Raw genomic sequence first — 18,357 nt, 5'->3', positions numbered from 1 at the left:
AGTCATTTAAAAGCCGGAGCAATTATGGGGGCAGTGGGAAAATCAAGCAAGGAGGAAATTCATGAAAGATTGGGAAATTGCAAGAGGCTGTGATGCTCTAAGCATGGTTCCTCAGGGAGCTAGCTGTGTCTCCTAGTTGAGAAATGGTCATCTAATGCAGCTATGCTTGTCCATTAGTGATTAGTGTAGGCCATACACTTTTGGAAGCTTTATTTTTCTAATTTGATTTTTGCCCATCTCCTAAAGCAGGCAACATTCAGATTTTTTTTGCCAGCTGTTGCTGTAGTGGACATTCGTTTTTGCAGGATTGCAGGCCATAGTGTGATTTTGGGTGGGAGAAAGCATTAGCAGTTACTTCGTCCCACCTGCTGCTCAGAGCTAGTCTAGCTGCAAGCCCCTTTGCCAGGGCATGCAGGGAGGGAGGGCGTGGTGGAAGTGCTCTGAACAGTAGGCAGGGACTGGCTGGCCTCTGAGCTCAAATACCAGCTCTGCCTTTTGACATCCAGAGAAGAGTCAGTGCTGCATTGTGTTCCCTATCTAGAAACCAAAGATTTTAGATACTTATGAAAAGCATCATAGGATTGCCTGGTTTTAAGGGAAATGCGAATCCAATTTAGCCTGTAATACATCCTGGATCTCAGAAATAAAAGAATGGCAATTCTACAGTTTCAAGCTATGTTTAGTCAAGACATATTTCTTAGTGCATGGAAACAGATATGCTAACTAGTATTTCTTTTTGATAACTGGCTTTGACCCTGTCTTTCTGGGTAAGGTCACTGTGCAGTTTATGACTCCACTTAGGAAAAAAATGTTAAACCTTGGAGGCTGATTACTTACAGGCATAGACCCAGCACCTTCTAAACCAGCTTGAAAATTAATCATATGTGATAATTTGATAGTGCTGTACTAGTATGAATAATTTCATGCCATCTCTGACTTTGTAGTATAGAAATATTTGTTGGATAATAATATTTAATTTACTGGATAATATTTGATTTACAGGATGTTGAGAGAAATAGTGTATTTGGATATGAGAAGCACTAGTGTTCGATCAAGGTTCCTGACAATAAACTGTTGCAGGATAACTGGTGTTCCCTCAAATGAAGAAACTGGCTCTGGAACAGAGCTTGACTTACAAATGTGATATTCATTTACAGAATTAAAAGTTAAATCATCTTTTTTTTCCTTTTTGTTTTCCCAGAAAGGGTTACTTACTCTTTCATCTTTACTGTGTGTATCTTCCTCTTCCTTCTGCATGTTTTTTTCTAGGTCAGGCATTCCTTCATTTCTTTTGGTATCTTTCGTTGAGGACAGAAATTGAAGTCACTGGGGGGCACTTATGGAGCCTGATGCCTCAGTTCTGGAAATAGAAAAGATTTAAAGTCCCATCAGTACCCATTATTTATAACCAAAATGTACGAGGGGAGTATTCCCTGCACAAACATACACAGAAGCGTCAGAATGCAAACCTGAAGAGAAATAGAAGTACAACATTCAAAGTAGCTGAACTGAGCCCTGTGGAGATTGCTCTGACATTCTGTTTGTCTCATTTTGCTATAAATTTATTTATTCAGAACTATCTGATGCTCATAAAAGGTCCCTTCTCAGCACGGCTTATTTTGTCACTGTAATTAACTTTGCAATTTATTGTGGCATAATCTGCATGCCTTGTATTAATGTTATATGTCAGCAGGAGGAAAGAGGGGACTTTTCTTTGAATGTACTTATGTTGACACAGGTAATAGCAATGTTGCAGTTTGCTATATTGGAATGCTATATTTCCTCTCCTTACCATTTTATATGAAAACATCACAGTCTTTAAATGTATTTTTCATGACACTGTTCCATGGGTACAGTGAGGTGCCGTGCTAGAAGATGTAAAAAGGAGCTTGATGGAGATATGCCTTTGCCCTCAGCATCCTAGAATCTCACAGGGTGCCAGTGCTTTGCGGCACAGGTCTGTGCTGGGGGACCCTGTGAGCCTCCCCGTGAAGGCTGTGGGAGGACTGGCAGGGGTGCTGTATGCTGGGTTTTGAACTGCTTCCTAGAGCAGTCTTTCCAAATAGCATATACCTATCCAGCAAGATGACTTAACCTGCCAAAAGTCACAAAATTAAGCTGTGACTGAGCAAATACTTCCACTCATGTGTCTCTGGTATTGTGCTTATCCTGGTTTTCCCTTCTAGACATGCCTGTAACTCCTTTTCTGTGCAGGAATAAGCTATCTGACCCATATTTCTTCTGATATACTAGTGACCACACCTTGTCCTTCAAGTATGACAATACATAACTGCAGCTAAATCAGAGTGATTTTTTTGTGTTCAGTCAGGTCTTGATGGATTAGAAGTTTTTAGTTTTCTTTCCATTACTTTGAATTGTGCATATCAAAAATATAAAAGAAGACATGTGTTGACGATATAGAAAATAATTTTTATTCTGTAATGTTTGGAACTACACATTCAGGGCGCTGGAATTATTTCTACAACGGCTTTTAAGAACAATTTGGATAAAACCCTACAGTGTATGAAAGTGAGTTTAAGAGTTTTTGTTTGAACTTTTGTTTAAAAACTCTCAGGCAGAGATGACTGTGGATTATTCCTCTCCTGAGGAATTGGCTTGCCTATTCCAGCCTTGCAGCTTCAGCATGGCTCTGCCAATGTGTATGTGGTCACTGACACCTTGTGTCGATCCTGGCCTCTCCCTGTCCTGCACTGACTGTCAGCGGGGCCATGTGCTGTGAAATAGGTTGTATAAGGTTGAGAGAGGTCCCTGGGGCCCTCCAGTGAGCCACACAGCAAACTCGTGTTCATCTGTCATCTGCTTGCAATTTCTACCCAGGTGAAAGGCGATTTCCCTCATGGAAATGCCACATTAACACTGTGCTGCTCCGCTCCCTCTTGTGTGCTGCACGTCTCATCACTTAGCCATGCACTCTACTCCTAAAACACAGGTTCAAAGCACCTCAAATAATGCACATATCCCATAAAACTTGCAAGACTGTTGGCTTGCCCAGTTGTTTCTGGGTGGGCTTCAGCCCCCTACCTGCACTCAAATACAGAGCAACCATTTTGTCTTTAGAACCCCTCAAACTGTATTCCCTTAAAGGAAAAATCCTGCTGCTATTCTTTTTTGCTGGGACTTTTGTTCTTTCCTTATGCTTTTTTGTCAAACTGCAATATGGTGTCACGCTGACTAAAAGTCTATATTGGCTCAGTCTGGGGGAAATGCTCCTACTAACAGCCCTGCATATCTGTAAAAACAGTGTGATATAGAGTTTGGAGGTGGTAGCCTGAACTATGCTTTTCTCTGTTGTGGGGATGAACGGAGTCTTTGTCTCTGGTTCAAGTGCTGACAGCTTAGCATCACACCCAATCCTGTATTTGCTTAATAATGGACAAGAAAACTGACACAGGAGAAAATCCCGCAGAAATTCAAGATGACTTCAAAGTTACTCACTAGAAAGCTGTGAGGTACATTGTCAAAGTTATTAGGCAAAAAAGAAAAAAATAATCCTAGCTGTTTTTATTTACAGCTGGCTTAGCTGGAGGGCTAGGGTGAGCAGCTTAGCAGGGTGGCTGCGAGTCACAGCAGGCTGGGGAGCCGGGTGGCCTTTCCCACAGCTCAAAGCAGCAACTCAAATCCACAACAAAAGGCACTGATCTCTCCGTTAGCAGATAGCAGAGAAGGACTAAAATAAGCCCATGTGCTTATACTTGAGTTTTCCTTACACAGTGGATACGGGAGGCAGCTTGCAGTAATTTTATATTGTTGGGGCAACACATTCAGCCCCTATCTATTCAGTCTCACTTTCAGTGTTATCAGGAGGATAAGCTTAAAGTTCTCAGGCATCTATGCTTGAAGTTAAGAGGAATGTGTGCGTTGTCAGGAATACACGTGTGAAACGCGCACTGCTGCGGCCGTGGACATTGCGAGCGGAGCCAGGAGCCGCCCTGTCGCCGGCCGTGAGCTCCCTGCAGGCCGTGGTAGTGCCGGACCCGTCGGGGAGCGCTCACGCTCCGCCGGAGGCTGCCGGCACGTCCCGAGACCCTCCCAAGCCTCAGCCCCGCGGGAGCCCCTTCCCTCCCGAACCGCCCGTCGCGGCGGGACACTCGGGCGGCGGTAAAGGGGGCGGCCGCTTGGGTGCTGCCGAAGCCGCGGAGTTTGGCGAAGGGAGCCCGCGCGGCTCCGCTCCACAGGACCCGCTGCCCCCGCTCCCGCAGTTCTCCCCAGCCCCTGGCTCTCCCGCAGCCGCGCCGTCGGGGCAGCGGCAGGCGCGGGGCGCGCAGCCCGGGCGCCCGTACCTGCTCGTCGAGGAGCTCCGGAGAGGCTGGCCGGGCGGGCTCTGCGAGTCGCGGCAGCTCTGTCCAAGGTACCGCCGCCTCTTCTGTGTCCTGGTCCTCTCTGGGTGGGGGCGTGCGGAGGGCGGCTCGACTCAGCCGCCGCTGGCTCCTCCCCGCCCCGCACCGCCCGGCCGGGCCCGGTCCGGCCCTGCCCTACCGCCCCTCCCGCTGGGCGCAACAGGCGCTGCTGCCTGCGCTGTGCCCCGCGCCCGCTGCGCCCGTGCGCCTGCTGCGCCTGGCCGTTGCGGCGGCGCCGGTTCCCCCCGGGCCGGCCGTGTCCCGTGGGGGCAGCCGGGCACAGCCAGGCTCGGCCGCGCTCTTACCGCCGTCGGGTCAGCCGCGGCAGCGGCAAGGGCAGCCCCAAGGGGCTCCTGTGCTCGCAGACCCGCGTTGCCACGGCGGTTGTCGCCAGCGTCGAGCAGTGTCGCCGTGGGGCATTTGCGGCTCCTGAAAGCTCAGTGGCCGAACAGGGGCGGGCGGCGCCGCTTGGCTGCCGGCACCACGGTCGGGAGGGGTGGAAGCCACGACGGGGCGTCAGCGGTGCCGGGAGGGGCCCGGGCTCTGCGGGAGCTGCTCTGGGACCGGCAGCAGCAGCGGCCCGGGGCGGCAGCGCGGGCGGACCGGAGGAGGCTCCGCTTTTGCCGTTTACCACAAAGAAGCGGCTGCGGCTTAGGGAAGCGGGTCTCACATCCCGCCGCGGTGGCCAATGCTCCTTCGCCGAACCCCCGTGCCAAAGCGCCATCCCTCTGTTCTCCCGAGTTTTGCGCCGCCTGAGCAGCGACTCAACCGCCCCGGCGGGAGCTGCGGGGCTGCGCGTCCCGCGCGGCTCAGCAGAACCGACCTGCCGCTCCTCCGCGGCTCCCTCGCGGTGCCCAGATCCCCAGGGACAGCTGCCAGCCCTTTAATAGCTGCTATGACCGCTCGTAAATATCTTCTCGCCCCTCTTGCGATTACAAATAATTAATTTTGTTTCCTAATGAGTTAGGAATTAAAATAAACGATTTTATTTTATATTAAGAGAAATGTTCAGGGTAAATTATGCAGTCTGGGTCCCTTGTGAGAGGATCGAAGGTTACCAATTCTTGCAAATGTTTGAATGAAGCATTTCACCCATCTTTTGTTTTTGTTTAATCCTTGTCGACTCACTGAGGTGGGTGCTTTGTAAATGGGGCAGCATTTAGCACTGAGAAAGGCACTTTCTAGTATTGTATCTCTAACTGCTGGTGATGTAGTTTTTGAAATATTACAAAATTGAAATGCATGATTGTGGAGAAGTAAAATTGAATTCACATGAGAATTCAAGGAGCTGTTTTTAGGCAAGCAGTTTGCAGTGCAATGTTGTTTGCTCAGACCCGTTATGTTGTGAAGAATGAATGAGAACATTTTGCACTGGGGTTTTCTCCGGTGTGATTCTGGTAGCTAGTGTGAATTGTACTCTGGGGAATTGCGTCCTTAGGGGTTACACTGAGCACTACCAGCTCCCTCGCTCAAGCAGCCCTCAACAACAAAACAAAAGACAATCAATCCCCTTCAATTCTGTTTATTCAGATCGTATTATTCTTGTAACTTGGACTTCAACATAATACAGCATATTGCACTTACCAGAGAGCAGCACAAGAGAGAGAAAAAAAAAGTACAATACTTCCGTTTATTCCCAAGGAAGAATAAAATGAGACAGTTGTTGCTCTTCTTAATTATATTAAACCAACTTAAAGTCTGAGTATATGTACACAAGATTTACTAAGTCCCTGAATACACCATTTGAAATTTTACACATACTTTTTTGCTTTTCTTGTAATTTTTACAGAGATATACAGTATGTCACACACAGTTTCAGCTTGAGAACACTCTGCACAATTATACCCCAGCTACAAGGCTGTTGTGTTTTTTGTTTTCTTTTTGGTGGTTTTTTTTTTTCTGGAAGGATCCCCTCAGATTTCTGCTAATGATTATTCCAGTATTTTTCTTCTGTATTGTCTCTGATTTCCCAACCCCTCCACCTTGCCAGAATACTGAGGGAAATACCGATTAAACGTAAGTCTAGAAGAAAGCCATTACATCATGACAAAGGTTAAACTGTATATATTGCACGTCAGTACAGAAACATAATGCAGTAACATTTTCATCCCCCACTTTTCCTCTCTGCCACATGTCTGTCTTTGCTCCTGGGTCTGGGCCATGTGGGGGGAACCTAACTGTACTCATAGTCTGATGAGTCCTCCTCAGACACCCCTTTCAGGTCTCTGTGGTAAGAGTCCATGCCATTCTCATCCATCTCGCCTGCTGGCTGGAGGCTTTTGCCCATGCCTTTGCGCTCCTCCATTTTGATGGTGTCATAGAGTCCCTTAGGTCCTTCTTCAAGGAGGATGTTCCTCTCCGAGTGAGAGGGTTTCATTTGGCAGACATTTTTGAGAAAGAGAAGGACAGGGGCATAAAGCACGTTGGCAAGCCCCATGCCCAGGTTGAGCTGCGCAAAGCCCATGGTGTGCACAATCTGGCCGGCCACGATGGGCCCCAGGGCATACGCCACGGAGTAGGAGATGTCTGCAATGGCGTAAACACTGCCATAGACGGAGACGTGGCGCACGTCCACCAGGAAAGCCAGGGTGGGCAACAGGGCTGTGTCCACCAGGGCGATGCCGAAGCAGATGCCACATAGGGGAATGATGACCTGCCCGAAATTCCTGCAGGCTGGCACCAAGCAGGAGCTGGCACCGATGATGGCCATGCCCAGGGCCCCGTAAAACCACTGCAGGTGGGGGTATGCAGCCGCCAGTCGGACGGTGACGTAGACGCCCAGCACGTGGGGGAAAAAGGCGGGTAGCCAGGTGAGGCCCACCTCCCACTCGCTGGCCCCCATGGAATCCTTCATCCAGTTGGCGATGGTGGGCTCCAGGAAGGCCAGGGGGATGTTGCAGGTGGCCAGGGCCCCTGCCACCACGGCAATGTAGGGGTCAATCATGAGGCGGTGGATGGGGGTGCCGACAGGCATGTTGGCCCGTGCCCCGGTGCCGCCGGGCGGAGCGAGGACCAGCAATAGCAGCCCGTCGAGGAGGCAGACGCAGGCCAGCACCAGGAAGGGCACCCGCTTGCCGGCGAACTCGTAGAGGACCCCGCCGAAGGGGGGGGCGGCCAAGCTGCCGAAGGAGATGCAGGCCAGCGCCGTGCCCAGGGCGCGGCTCCGCGCCGGCTCCTCGGGGTAGCGGTCGGCGATGAGGGCGATGCCGGCGGTGTCGGCAAAGGCAGAGCCCAGCCCCTGCAGGCTGCGCGCCGCGAACAGCGTCGCGTAGTTTTCGGCGAAGGCGAAGGTGGCGGTGGAGAGGAACATGACGGCCAGCCCGGCCAGCAGCGGCGCCTCGTAGCCCACGCGGTCGATGAGGGTGCCGCTGAGAGGGTTCACCAGTAGCTGCAGCATGGCTTTGGAGGCGAACAGCACTCCGATCTGCACGTCTTCGTTGCCCCCCGAGGCCGGCGGGTACCGCGCCGGCAGAAGGCTCCGGTTGCCGCCGCTGCTCCCGTTGCCCCCCGCGGGCGCGGACGGGCCGGCGGTGCCCCCGCCGCCGCGCATGGCCGCGATGTAGTCGGGGATGATGGGCACGATGACCATGTAGAGCATGTTGTCCAGCAGCAACGCCACGCACACCACCACCAGCAGCAGCCGCCGCTGCCGCCGCGCCTCCCCCATGGCGGTGCCCAGCTGCCGCCGCCTCTCGCCCACCGCCTCCGAGAGCCGCTCCACGGCGGCCCGCGCCCGGCCCGCGCCCCCCGCCTCCGACATCGTCCTCAGCGCCGCCGCCGCCCCGCCGCCCGCATGGGGCACGGCGGGGGCGGCCCCGCCGCCTCGGCCGCCCGAGCCGCCGCCGCTCACCTCCGGGCAGCTGCCGTCAGCCCGCGCCGCCGCTGCGAGGCGGCTCCGAGGGGCCGGCCCTCCATCACCACACTAATAAGCTCCGCGCACAGAAACCCCACCCGCCCCCGCCACCGCGCCGGCCCCGCCGCTCGCCCGACCGACCGCCCTCCGCGCCCCGCCCCGCCCCGCCGCACCGCGACGGCGACGGCAGCCCTACCCGCCGCGGTAAGAGGGCTGCGGGGCGGGGGTGCCGCCGGGGTTCCCCGCCCCGGGGGTGTGCCTTGGGGGAGGTGGGGACGCGGCACCGCCCCCGAGGCGTGGGCCCGACGGCAACTCTCGCTGGCCCGACGGCGCTGCTGGCTGCGGACTCCCGGGCAGCGCTGGAAGCGGGCCCGGCTCCGCGGCAGCCTCACGGAGCACTCCGTTGCTTCCCCCTGAGCCTGGGCGGCGGGGGCCGCGTCCGACGTGCGCCCGCCGCTGCTGCGGGCAGCGGTCCCGTGTCCTCTCGGCCCTGCGTCGCCGCTGCCTCAGCGGAGCTCGCCTGCGGAGCTCGGCGATTACGGGCTCTGTCCCCGTGCTGCCGCCGTCTAACCCCAGAGCTGGTCGCCAACACGCGGCGCGGGCCCGCCCGCCACGGCGTAGCGGGGCCAGGGCAGGGTGTTGGGGGCACTCGGAGAGACTTGGGTTAATCGGAAACTGGGCTAGGCAGGGCTGGGCTGAGCCCTGCCCCGCCTCAGGGTAGGGGGGCCGTGCGACCACGGAATCTTCACTGGAAATTAGAGATCAACACAGTAACCATCGTCCTGCGTGCGAGCGTGTGTCTAACACTCAGACAAACAGCAGGGAAATAATCTTCAAGTGCGGTGGTGTTCCATGCTGCTCGCGTTTTGCCGGGCCAGCGTGGCACCTGGAAGCGTTGTGGAGCAAGGGGTCTCACTCGGTGCAGAAGCTTTGATATTGAGAAGATTTATACTTTATCCTTAGTATAAAGCAGCATATCATTACTCGTGTAGCAGAAATAACATGCAGGCTGATCCAGGGAGGATCTGTGCAGAAGACTCTATGAAATAACCAGATCTCTCAGCCGAGCGGCTCCTGAGTAGATGAGTTTTGGCAACTTCATTTGCTTGCGTAGCTGGGCTTCCACAGCTGAAAGGGAGATGATTTATCTGTCAGTTGCTGTATCTTGCTCGGTTTCAAGAAAACATTCTAGATGGCTGGAAAGACTTTAAGATGGATCCCTGCATGGAGTGGCATACAGATCCTATTGTGCTTACACAGAAGTGGAACCTTAGAGCGCACTTATAACAACAATACCCTGTGACATCCGTATTGTTATTGTTACCGTTATTTGTTATTCATTTACTCCATCCACTGTAGAACTGCAGAAATGCACCACTGACAATCAGGACAAAGCTCTTGATCTGGGACTCTAAGTAAGCTATTATCCTAAATGCTTCAAAATTTAATTTCAGTGTGTAGAAGGAAAGTGTCTGAAGCAATAGAAGAGTCTTACTGGAAGGGTACTGAGCTGAAAGCCAAGGCTGCTGCACTTGGCTGCATGGTGTTGAGATCCTTGTCATCTGTGAGACTGATTTAGTTGGGAAAAAATCAAACCAAATGCTACAAAGTCTGTCTTCGTCTGGTTCCTCAAACAGACCCTGGGGTAGCTGCTTAAGAGCACGTCTCTGCACAGGACTGTGAGCATGGGAGGAGCAGCTACCCAGATGATGAGGAAATGGCTGAAGGATGCACCTCCTGTTTGGGATGGATATCACGTTTGCAGTAGGCAGTAATGGGTTGGGGGCAGACATGACTTTGGATCATTGCGGTGCTGCAGTCAGGAGTATTGGAATCTTGGCTCTCGCTTGATGAGGCACTTTATTTGATTAAAGTTTCCCTTTTAATCAGAGATATGGTCATTTCCCGTCTCTAAAATGGAATCTGGCTCTGGGGGTCATGTCTGGATAATAAAAGGACTGGTTCTTTTGTCTCATGGGAGTTGATATCGAATTTATTACCATCAAGAGAAAGCAGAATTATACTTGTAAAATGCTGCATAATAAATTTAGCTTCCTTAGTAAATCAAATCAGCGGATACCCTTATCTGCAAGAGATGCGTCATCGCTACGTGAGCTTCTTTGACTGGACAGAACTAATGGGGAGAAAATGTATCTTCAAGTGTGGTCAAAGTTGATGGACCCACAGTAAATTAAAGTTAAAAAAAAGTCTCCTTGGTGTTTGTCTTAGAAATTTATAATTGTATTTGGGAAGGGACTCTTAGGTGAGATGAGATGACTTTTAAAATTTTGTGCTTTTCTCCCAAAGCCCAGAGATGTGATAATTATTTTGTTTGAGAGGAGGAATGCGGAGGAGGTGATGTACTTCATTTGTCCTCCAGTGCAGAACATGCGGATTTGGAAAACCACTGTTAATGTCAAGGAGATAGAGAAGATTTTGGATCTGTATAAAGAACAGAGTTGACTGCACCAGGACTTTTATCACTTTTTTTGTTCTAGAGGCTGTAGATGAAGGAAAGGTAGCTCAGAGTGACTGTTTGGCATTAAAAAGGAATTTATTATCAAGTCCAAAAAAGCCCATGCCCCAGGAAGAGAAATTATACTTTGGATCTTCAAGATTTCAGAAAAAAAATCCAGAAAATGTATAACATATACGAACATACAAACCTTCATGTCTGATCATGGTGTCAGTTTAAGTTGAATGTGAGGGTTAAGTGGGGTTTAATATGACCAGTTGATCACATTTCTAACACTCAGTTTAAAAAGGAAGACCTACGTACAGTGGGAATTTTGAAAAAATGAGGAATGTTTCTCTCCAAGCATCAAAATAAATACATGGGTAGCTAAACAGATAAAATTACTTGTGTTACAGTCTGCTCTTTCTTGTCCTACTACCTACTGAATTGATAGTCTTTGTGCTTTGAAATGACCGTAGTTTTTGATGCCGTATCAGGGTGATTTTACAGAGAGAGAAAGGGAGAGAAGCAACAACTGCTGTGATGCACTCTGCTGTCAGGAATGGAATTTAGTTAATTGTGCATCCTTAGGAGCCTTTCTTTCCCAGGAGAAAAAGTTTTTGCTATAAGATGTCCAAACAGAATGAGTCAGAGTTCCACAGGTCTGCAAAATATTAATACTCTTAATAGCCAGAGTACTTAATGTCTGCAGTAGAGAGCTTGTCCTCTTAAGGATATGGCAGTACTTTTTAGCACTTAGGACTAAACTAATTTTGTGTTTCTCTTTTGATTAAAGGACCTGCTTATCTGATTCTGCCAAATAGGAGAGGCTCATCTAATTTGACAAGTATGTTCCAATCTTTAGAAGTGTGGTAGAGGAAGAGGGAAGAAATAGAAGGTAAGGTCCATTTTCAATAACTTAATTTCCAAAGCATTTTTGTGCAGAAAATGGTCAGGCTGTCAAATGCCAGCCTGTAAGTTACTTTCATGAATGTAATTATTGAGAAAACAAGGGGGGCTTTTCATTATCCATTGACATACTCCTGTATGTCAGTAGTAGCTGAGGTTCCTGGTCTTCCTGTTGGGCTCTAAAATCTTAGTTGCCAGGGCAGATGGACACACAGGTGCAGACAGAGACACAGGAAGACACACAGAGGAGCTTTGGAGAGCAGAGGAAAGAGGGAGTCCTGACAGCATCTGGCAAACCCTGTGGCTGGTGGTGCCATGAGGTGGCACTGGGCAGGGCCATGCTGGGCACGGCTTGGTGTCCCTGGTCCTGCTTTGAGTTCCAGCTGGGCTTGCTGGCAGTACTGGCTGGACAAGCCCTAGCTGCTCTAACCAGGGGTACTTTCGGCATTAGCAGGATTAGCCACCAGGCACAGCCTTCTGGGGAGACCATGTGTCTTGAATTCTCTGTCAAAACTTCATGTCTGATACAGGTATAATGTGGAATGGGGACTGTACATGAAAATGTGCCCTTCCATTTCTGTAAAAGCTTTGTTCAATGAGCTTTTTATAAATGGTTGTCATACTTTGAGGAATGGTAAAATGATCGGTGTGGTTTTTTTAAATTAATATTACACCCATACTTTATGCTGCTTCACTCTTTGGAAATAATGTGTAGAGAGAGAGGAAAAATAGATGTGAAAAATAAAAGAAAAAGCTATCTGAAGATTTGTGTCTAAGCTTATACCAGCTCTAGCAATAGGTGGTGCTCTTGATAGTTGTAATAGACAGTTCTTCAGCTAGAGTTAAAAGAGAGCTAGTAAATTATGGTGTGTCTTCCAACTCTAAAAGTACACAGTATTCTCTATGATAAATTAATGTCTGAACATGTAAATAGCTCAGTCAATGGTCAATGAAATTTCCACTTTTTCTCTTGGAGAATACTTAGCCATCCAATAAAATTCAGGGCTTGAGTAGTCTTCTGATGTTCAGATTGAAATTTCTTTCCCTGTTTTGTTCCCACTAAGCTTATGTCTACTCTGTGCATCACCTCAAACCACTTTTTTCTCTTCTTTATATCCTTCAAACATTTGCTGTGCCAGTCCCAGACTACATGAGGATGACAAATGTTGTCCATCTTTGAGATGCAAGAAGCAGCTGTAAAATCTGGGAAGATGCTGTTCCTTCCAATAACTGCTTCTCTTCCTAGTACTTTAATACCATTTTTGTCCTATCGTCTTTCTCTGCTTTTTTGTGGAAACCTGTCAAAATGTTCTCCAATCAACCACGAAATATATATTTTTTCCCAAATTTGTCCTGGTTTTCCTCTTTTCAGTTGTAAAAATACAGAATCTATCCTTGCTCCAAGACTCCTCAAGTTCATGCATGCACTTATTTCGGATCCAATTTTGCGGGGAACAGAAGCTGAAAGAATGATGCTACTGATTCTTAATGTGCTTCTCCAATAGCTACTCATATCTGCTCACTTTTTGGGGCTTTGCTGCAGTCCAAATCAAATTCCTCATTGCTTAACAGCCTCTCAAAACTGTGATAGCAGTAAACACATCTTCCACATGCTCACAAATAGTTTCTGTGGCTTTGAAAGTGGTGTCAGATTGGCAATCTGGTTTGCTGACAGTTCAAATGTGCATTTCCATCATGCTGGACATTCTCCTCATGTTGACTACAGAAGAAGAATATTTCAAAAACCTTGTCAGATATTTTAGGTTGGTAATCTGCAAAGACATTCATTTGTCCAAAGCAGAATGAATTGAATATGAATGTTTGATGTAAATGGGGAAGCAAATATCTTGGCAAATAATTAAATCTATGTTTGCAAGATATATTGTAAGTGACATCTCCCAGTGACAGGATACAAGTCAGCTTGCACCTTCTATTTAAGTAAAATTTCACTGTCAAGAAAAGCTTAGGAATCTGGCAATTTTGTAATGCCTTTCTATAAAATTATTGCCAAGAAAAAAATTCTGAGTAAAGTATGAACTAGGAATTGGTGTCTGAAGACAAACAGCATAAGGTTGTAGTGGATCCTACTTTTCCATAAGACCTAGGGAAGCCAGAAAAAATAAACCTAGATAATTATTCATGTGCATCTAATGTATCTAAATATCTAAACTGCAGATATTTACTCATGTGCATATATTATATGTTAGGTTTGTCTGTGGCAGTTTGCCACCAGACTTGCCCATCTCTTCCCAGTGCACTGTTTAGTTCATAAGAAGTTATGTTTCTGTAGCTTTCCTCTTCTGCCTTAACATTTTGAATAGCTGTGGCATTTGAAAGCATTGAAAACTGCTTGTAAACAAGGGGAGAAAATGCTCCTGTCTACAGCGCAGATAAAATCAGTGGAGACTGAAGCCACCTTGTAGGTCCTTACAGGTGTGTCGGATTAATATCCACACAAATTTAGGAAGGGAGATCAGGCGTTCATCATGCCTCCTACCTCAGGAAGTTACAAGACTGATTCTTAAGCTGCTAGCCTGAGGCTGGTCTTGGGATGGTATGAGCTGGCATCTCTGTGAAGTTGCTATTGGAGCAAAGGCTTGGAATTGGTCAATAGAGGCAGAAGAGTGGAGGTTGCGATTTTGTGTGATTTTTGTCACTTGGAGTATCTGCTGAAGTCTCTGTTGCCACTGCAACTTCAGAGCAGTATATGGTCCATGTGGCCCTTGTCAGCTGGGGGCTCTTCTTTGCAAAGTAAAAAGGGCAGTGGTTCCTGCTGGTGCTTTTAGATCTATCAAAGCAGCCTTTGGTAGTTTTGAATAAAGTTGAATAATGATCTGTACTTAATAATACATTAGACAACTTTTTTTGCTCTTTGTTCATGAATCATTTGAAGGTACTTGTACAGCTGTCTCTTATTTTGTTTGAAAATATAGTAAGCTGCTCTCAGCATGAAGGTTGTTCTCAAAAAAGTTGCTGCGAGTATGAGGTGCCTGACATTAGAAATCTGGACTACACTGACTAGCTCTGAGGGGTGGAGCACCTCCTGTTGCTTCCCTGCTTGGGCTAGAAGGACGTGGAATTAGCGTTAGTTTCCCCTCTCTTTCCTGGTGTCTAATCCTGAGCATGTCTACGTCCCCCAAATCGAGAAGAGTAGGCAATAACTGGAATAAACTTCTTAAGAAGTGGTGAGATTTGTCAGCACATCTGGTAAGTTTGTGTTTAGAAATTGTACTGAAAGCTCTCTGGAGGATTTAAAAATCCAAGGAGATGAAGTCCATTTGCTGCTAACCAAGGCAGGATCAGCTGGGTAGCAGGAGGAGTACCTGGGAGAAACAGCTAAGAGAGCTCCTGTTCTGAGCCCTCTTGCTGGTGGGAAAATACATGGGATTTGCTGTCAAAATGTGATGGGACTGGTGGTGTCCCAGTTGTAATCTCAAAGAATGCTTGGTTGTGTAGGTTAGATTCACAATCAGAATTTCAGTTTTCTTAAGCAATTCGTCACAGTGGATGTGTGGGAATTTTTTTGTTTGGTTGTGTTGTCTGTTTGTTTTTGTTTTTTTTTTTTTTGTACCAGAAACACAAAGTTACAGGGCAAGTGGTGACTTTCTGTTAGATTGTGGCACCTGCAGAAGAAATTAATTCTTTTTTAACGTATCCAATTGATTTAATTATGAACATGGCAACAGAATGAAAAGTACTTTGGTTCTGTAGGGTATCCTGTATTTTTTCCAAAGACTTTGCAAACTTTTAGTGGTACTGTTGAGAACTCTGGTTTTCATCTCGTAGTGAGTGAGCATTATGTATTCTGTGCATGTCAGGACCTAAAGTGTATGTATGGAACAGAAGGCTGTTCTGTGTAGGTTTCTGTCCTATGTGCACATCCCTTGAGTAAACGGGAAATGCTGGGAACACGGAGCAATGAGCTAAAGGATGTTGAACATACACTGTGAAGTAAAGTGATTCTAATTGGAGACAAAGGAAGTTGCATTTGAAGGGAACCCTTTATCTCCTGACAAGATTTTAGGAATTCAGTGGGCTCCAGTAATTTCCTAACAGTGAACTTTTAAAGAGATTTTCCATTTCCTTGATTGCTGCTATATTTAAAGAAGATGGCACTTGAGAATTGAGAGCAGGAACGCAGTGACCTTGCCTTACTCATAACGCCAGTGGAAGCCACTATTCTTGGAGCTGTAATTCTGCTCTCACTGGGAGGCTGCCTTTGATTTCAAGGCAAAAGGCTGGAGCTCCCATATGGGAGACTGCTGTCCTGCATCTCTCACCGAGTATGCATTAACTGGAGAGCAGGCATCTGATTAACATCCCCAGTGCTGTCATAAATCAATCTGTGTATGCTTAAACAAGTTACATCAGCCTAATGGGAAAAGATGTGGTGAGACAATTAAAAGAATTAACCCAGAGCAGGGGGGTCGATAGCATGGAATAATCTGTTGCTGGAGTGTGACAGCCAGGCACTGTGGTAGTTCTGGCAGCCAGTCCCTGCAGGAATGGAGCCCCAGTCTCTCTCGTGAGACGGCTGATGCATTTTCAGAGCATCTGGCAATGGGGCTCTGGGGTTTCCAAATGCTTGAAGACGGATGAGGTTTAATTATTTTTATTATTAATTTTTATTGCTCTGAGGTGGAAAGCATTTCTGTGTGAATGAGTTCACTACTGTGTGTGTAAATAAGTGAGCTCAGAGCCTTCCTGCCAGTGGAATCGGAGCATAAGAAATAGGGTGCAATCAATTTTAGTGATTTAATACTGTCTTGGTAAGCTTTTCTTCTTACTTACTGACTCAAGAAGGTTGTCTTGCAATACTGTTCTTATGCCTTAGTGAGTTGCCTAAACCGAGCAGTGCAAATGGCTGCCAATGGAAACCAGAAACTCAGACTTCTTATTAGATTTAGATTACAGTGGTCATTATGGTGAATTTAATTATGAAAAAGGCAGGGGAGAGTTGCTAAAAAAGGAAATGGGTTTGTTTCCTTTACTCCTCCCCACCTTGTGAAAAGTCAAATTGGCAATGCATATCTCTCAGGCTTACACCCTTAGAGCATGCATTACAAGCTCCTATTCAAGACAATTGCACAGGGGTCCTTGAAAAATGAGCCTGTATCTGACAGTATTCAGTACCTGAATCCAGTCCAGTCACGCCCTGTGTGAGTTAATGGAAACCTCTGGTCCTCCATTTCCCTTGAGTCTGCTTGAGGTTTCCCTGGAAGATTTCTTTTCTGTGGGTCTACTTGTGCCTGGAAAACACAGTCAATGTAATGCTCCTGAGACCAACAGAATCTCCTTTCCTGCCAGTTCAGTGTAAAAAAACTGTGCTGAAACTCAGGGAATTGTGAGAGTCTCTGTCACACAGGCATGTTTCAGAGAAAGGCATGAGAGTCAAGAAGTCAAAAGCTAGTGGAAAAGGCCACACCCAGCATTGTGTTTTTTGTACTTGACCCTCTTTTTTTTGATTGCAGCTTTGTTATTGTCTTCAGGCAGAGAAACCTCTGCTTGCAAATCCTTTCTTTCCAGCATATCTACACTCTGCAACAGTGAAGTGTTACCAGAACATAAGGGGCAGTGTAAGGAGGTCATGGAGTTCAAGGAGTTCTTTGGAAGTGGGGGGAAACTCCACTATGTATCTCAGAGCATGGGATGTTGACACTGTGAGTCCATCAGAGCACCAAAGCCTGTAGAGTGAGGCTAAAATGCTGGTGGTGTCTCCAACAAATTAAGTTATTGGCTGTCAAACCCTTTGCTTGCTGAGTGTGTCTCTTGGCTCAAGGCACATCAGTTAGTGCTGGGACTGGCGCTGCTGCTGCTGCTGCATTACAGCAAAGCCAGCAGTGAGCGGCTAATGGTGCAGTGTCCTCCATTTCCAGAGAGGCTGTGGCAATGGTTGTTTGAGGGAGCTGCTCCCCCAGCTCATATATGCATGACTTGATTTTTTGTGTGTGTTGTGCTTAGATATGTTTTTGGTGGACATGCTGAAGAGGGTCAGGAGCAAAGGAAGGCTCTTGCTGTCCCAGGAGACCAGCAGCATGGAAAGGCTATTGAGAGATGGAAAAGGAATGCTGCCCCTTGTTGCTCTGCTTTCTGCTTGCTGTTTTGAAGCATCCTGGCAGTGAAGTAACATGCAAGATAAACTTTGTGGCCGTTTTTCAGTGTGCTGGTTGAATGTATAATGGATCTCACCTGGAAAACCCTGCCAGGACAGGGATAAGGGTTAGTGCAAACCTGGCTTTGACCCTCCCCTAGCAGCTCTCCAGATGCATCTTCTAGCACAATGCCTTTAGCAGTCATCGAACTTTTGACCCCAGTCTCTGAAGTAATGCCAAGTATGTTTAGCACACATACAAATGAAGTGGAAATCATTATTGGCTTGCTCATGACCTGCTGAAAAATGGTTCCCCTCCGGGGGCTCTGTTTGCATTTCCCTCAGTCTCTCTGAGCACTCAATCTTTCAGCAGTTTCATGTGCTACAAACTGAGCATCACTGTGCTTTTGATTGGATCGACCTGCTGTTGCCTGTTCACTCCAAACCTTTCCCTGCCTTACGTTTTCTGAGGCAGCAGTAACAGGGCTCACACCTAAGCACTCTCCTGCACACACCACATTTATATTGGATGTCTAGATGTGACTCAGGACCACATGCCTCATGTCATGCTGGGAGCTGCTCTCAGCCTGTCCTCTCTGCCCTTCAACTACCAAGCCCCAGGAAAAGGAAATGCAGATTTGTAGGCTGTCAGGAGGCTCTGGTGATCCATATGACTGGCAGTCCAAATGGC

At 47.9% G+C, this 18,357-nt stretch overlaps 3 protein-coding genes across 6 annotated transcripts in view; 1 reads left to right on the top strand and 2 right to left on the bottom strand.

The window, feature by feature from the left end:
* CHAT (choline O-acetyltransferase) overlaps window positions 1-4,456 on the bottom strand; it is a 33,670-nt gene extending 29,214 nt beyond the window's left edge. Inside the window, exons 1-2 of the mRNA XM_085064110.1 lie at window positions 4,302-4,456; window positions 1,216-1,360 (exon numbers count right to left, since the gene is read on the bottom strand). Of these exons, the coding sequence (XP_084920236.1) occupies window positions 1,216-1,278 (63 nt within the window). The 5' untranslated portion in view covers window positions 1,279-1,360; window positions 4,302-4,456. The remainder of the gene's footprint in view (window positions 1-1,215; window positions 1,361-4,301) is intronic.
* The window catches only part of LRIT1 (leucine rich repeat, Ig-like and transmembrane domains 1), a 117,096-nt gene that overhangs the window by 40,071 nt on the left and 58,668 nt on the right, over window positions 1-18,357 (top strand). For all 4 annotated transcript variants that reach the window (XM_085064115.1, XM_085064113.1, XM_085064112.1 and 1 more), the window contains exon 3: window positions 11,463-11,564. The gene's annotated coding sequence lies outside the window, so the exon portion shown is untranslated. The remainder of the gene's footprint in view (window positions 1-11,462; window positions 11,565-18,357) is intronic.
* On the bottom strand, window positions 5,865-8,254 carry SLC18A3 (solute carrier family 18 member A3). Its single transcript, XM_085064103.1, has one exon. The coding sequence runs from the start codon at window positions 8,116-8,118 to the stop codon at window positions 6,532-6,534; it is 1,587 nt and encodes a 528-aa protein (XP_084920229.1). The 5' UTR covers window positions 8,119-8,254; the 3' UTR covers window positions 5,865-6,531.

The sequence above is a fragment of the Lichenostomus cassidix genome, chromosome 6, assembly GCF_008360975.1.
Source record: "Lichenostomus cassidix isolate B80296 chromosome 6, HeHo_3.0, whole genome shotgun sequence".
In the NCBI taxonomy this organism is placed as follows: domain Eukaryota; kingdom Metazoa; phylum Chordata; class Aves; order Passeriformes; family Meliphagidae; genus Lichenostomus; species Lichenostomus cassidix.
This window is presented reverse-complemented; position numbering and strand designations above follow the sequence as displayed.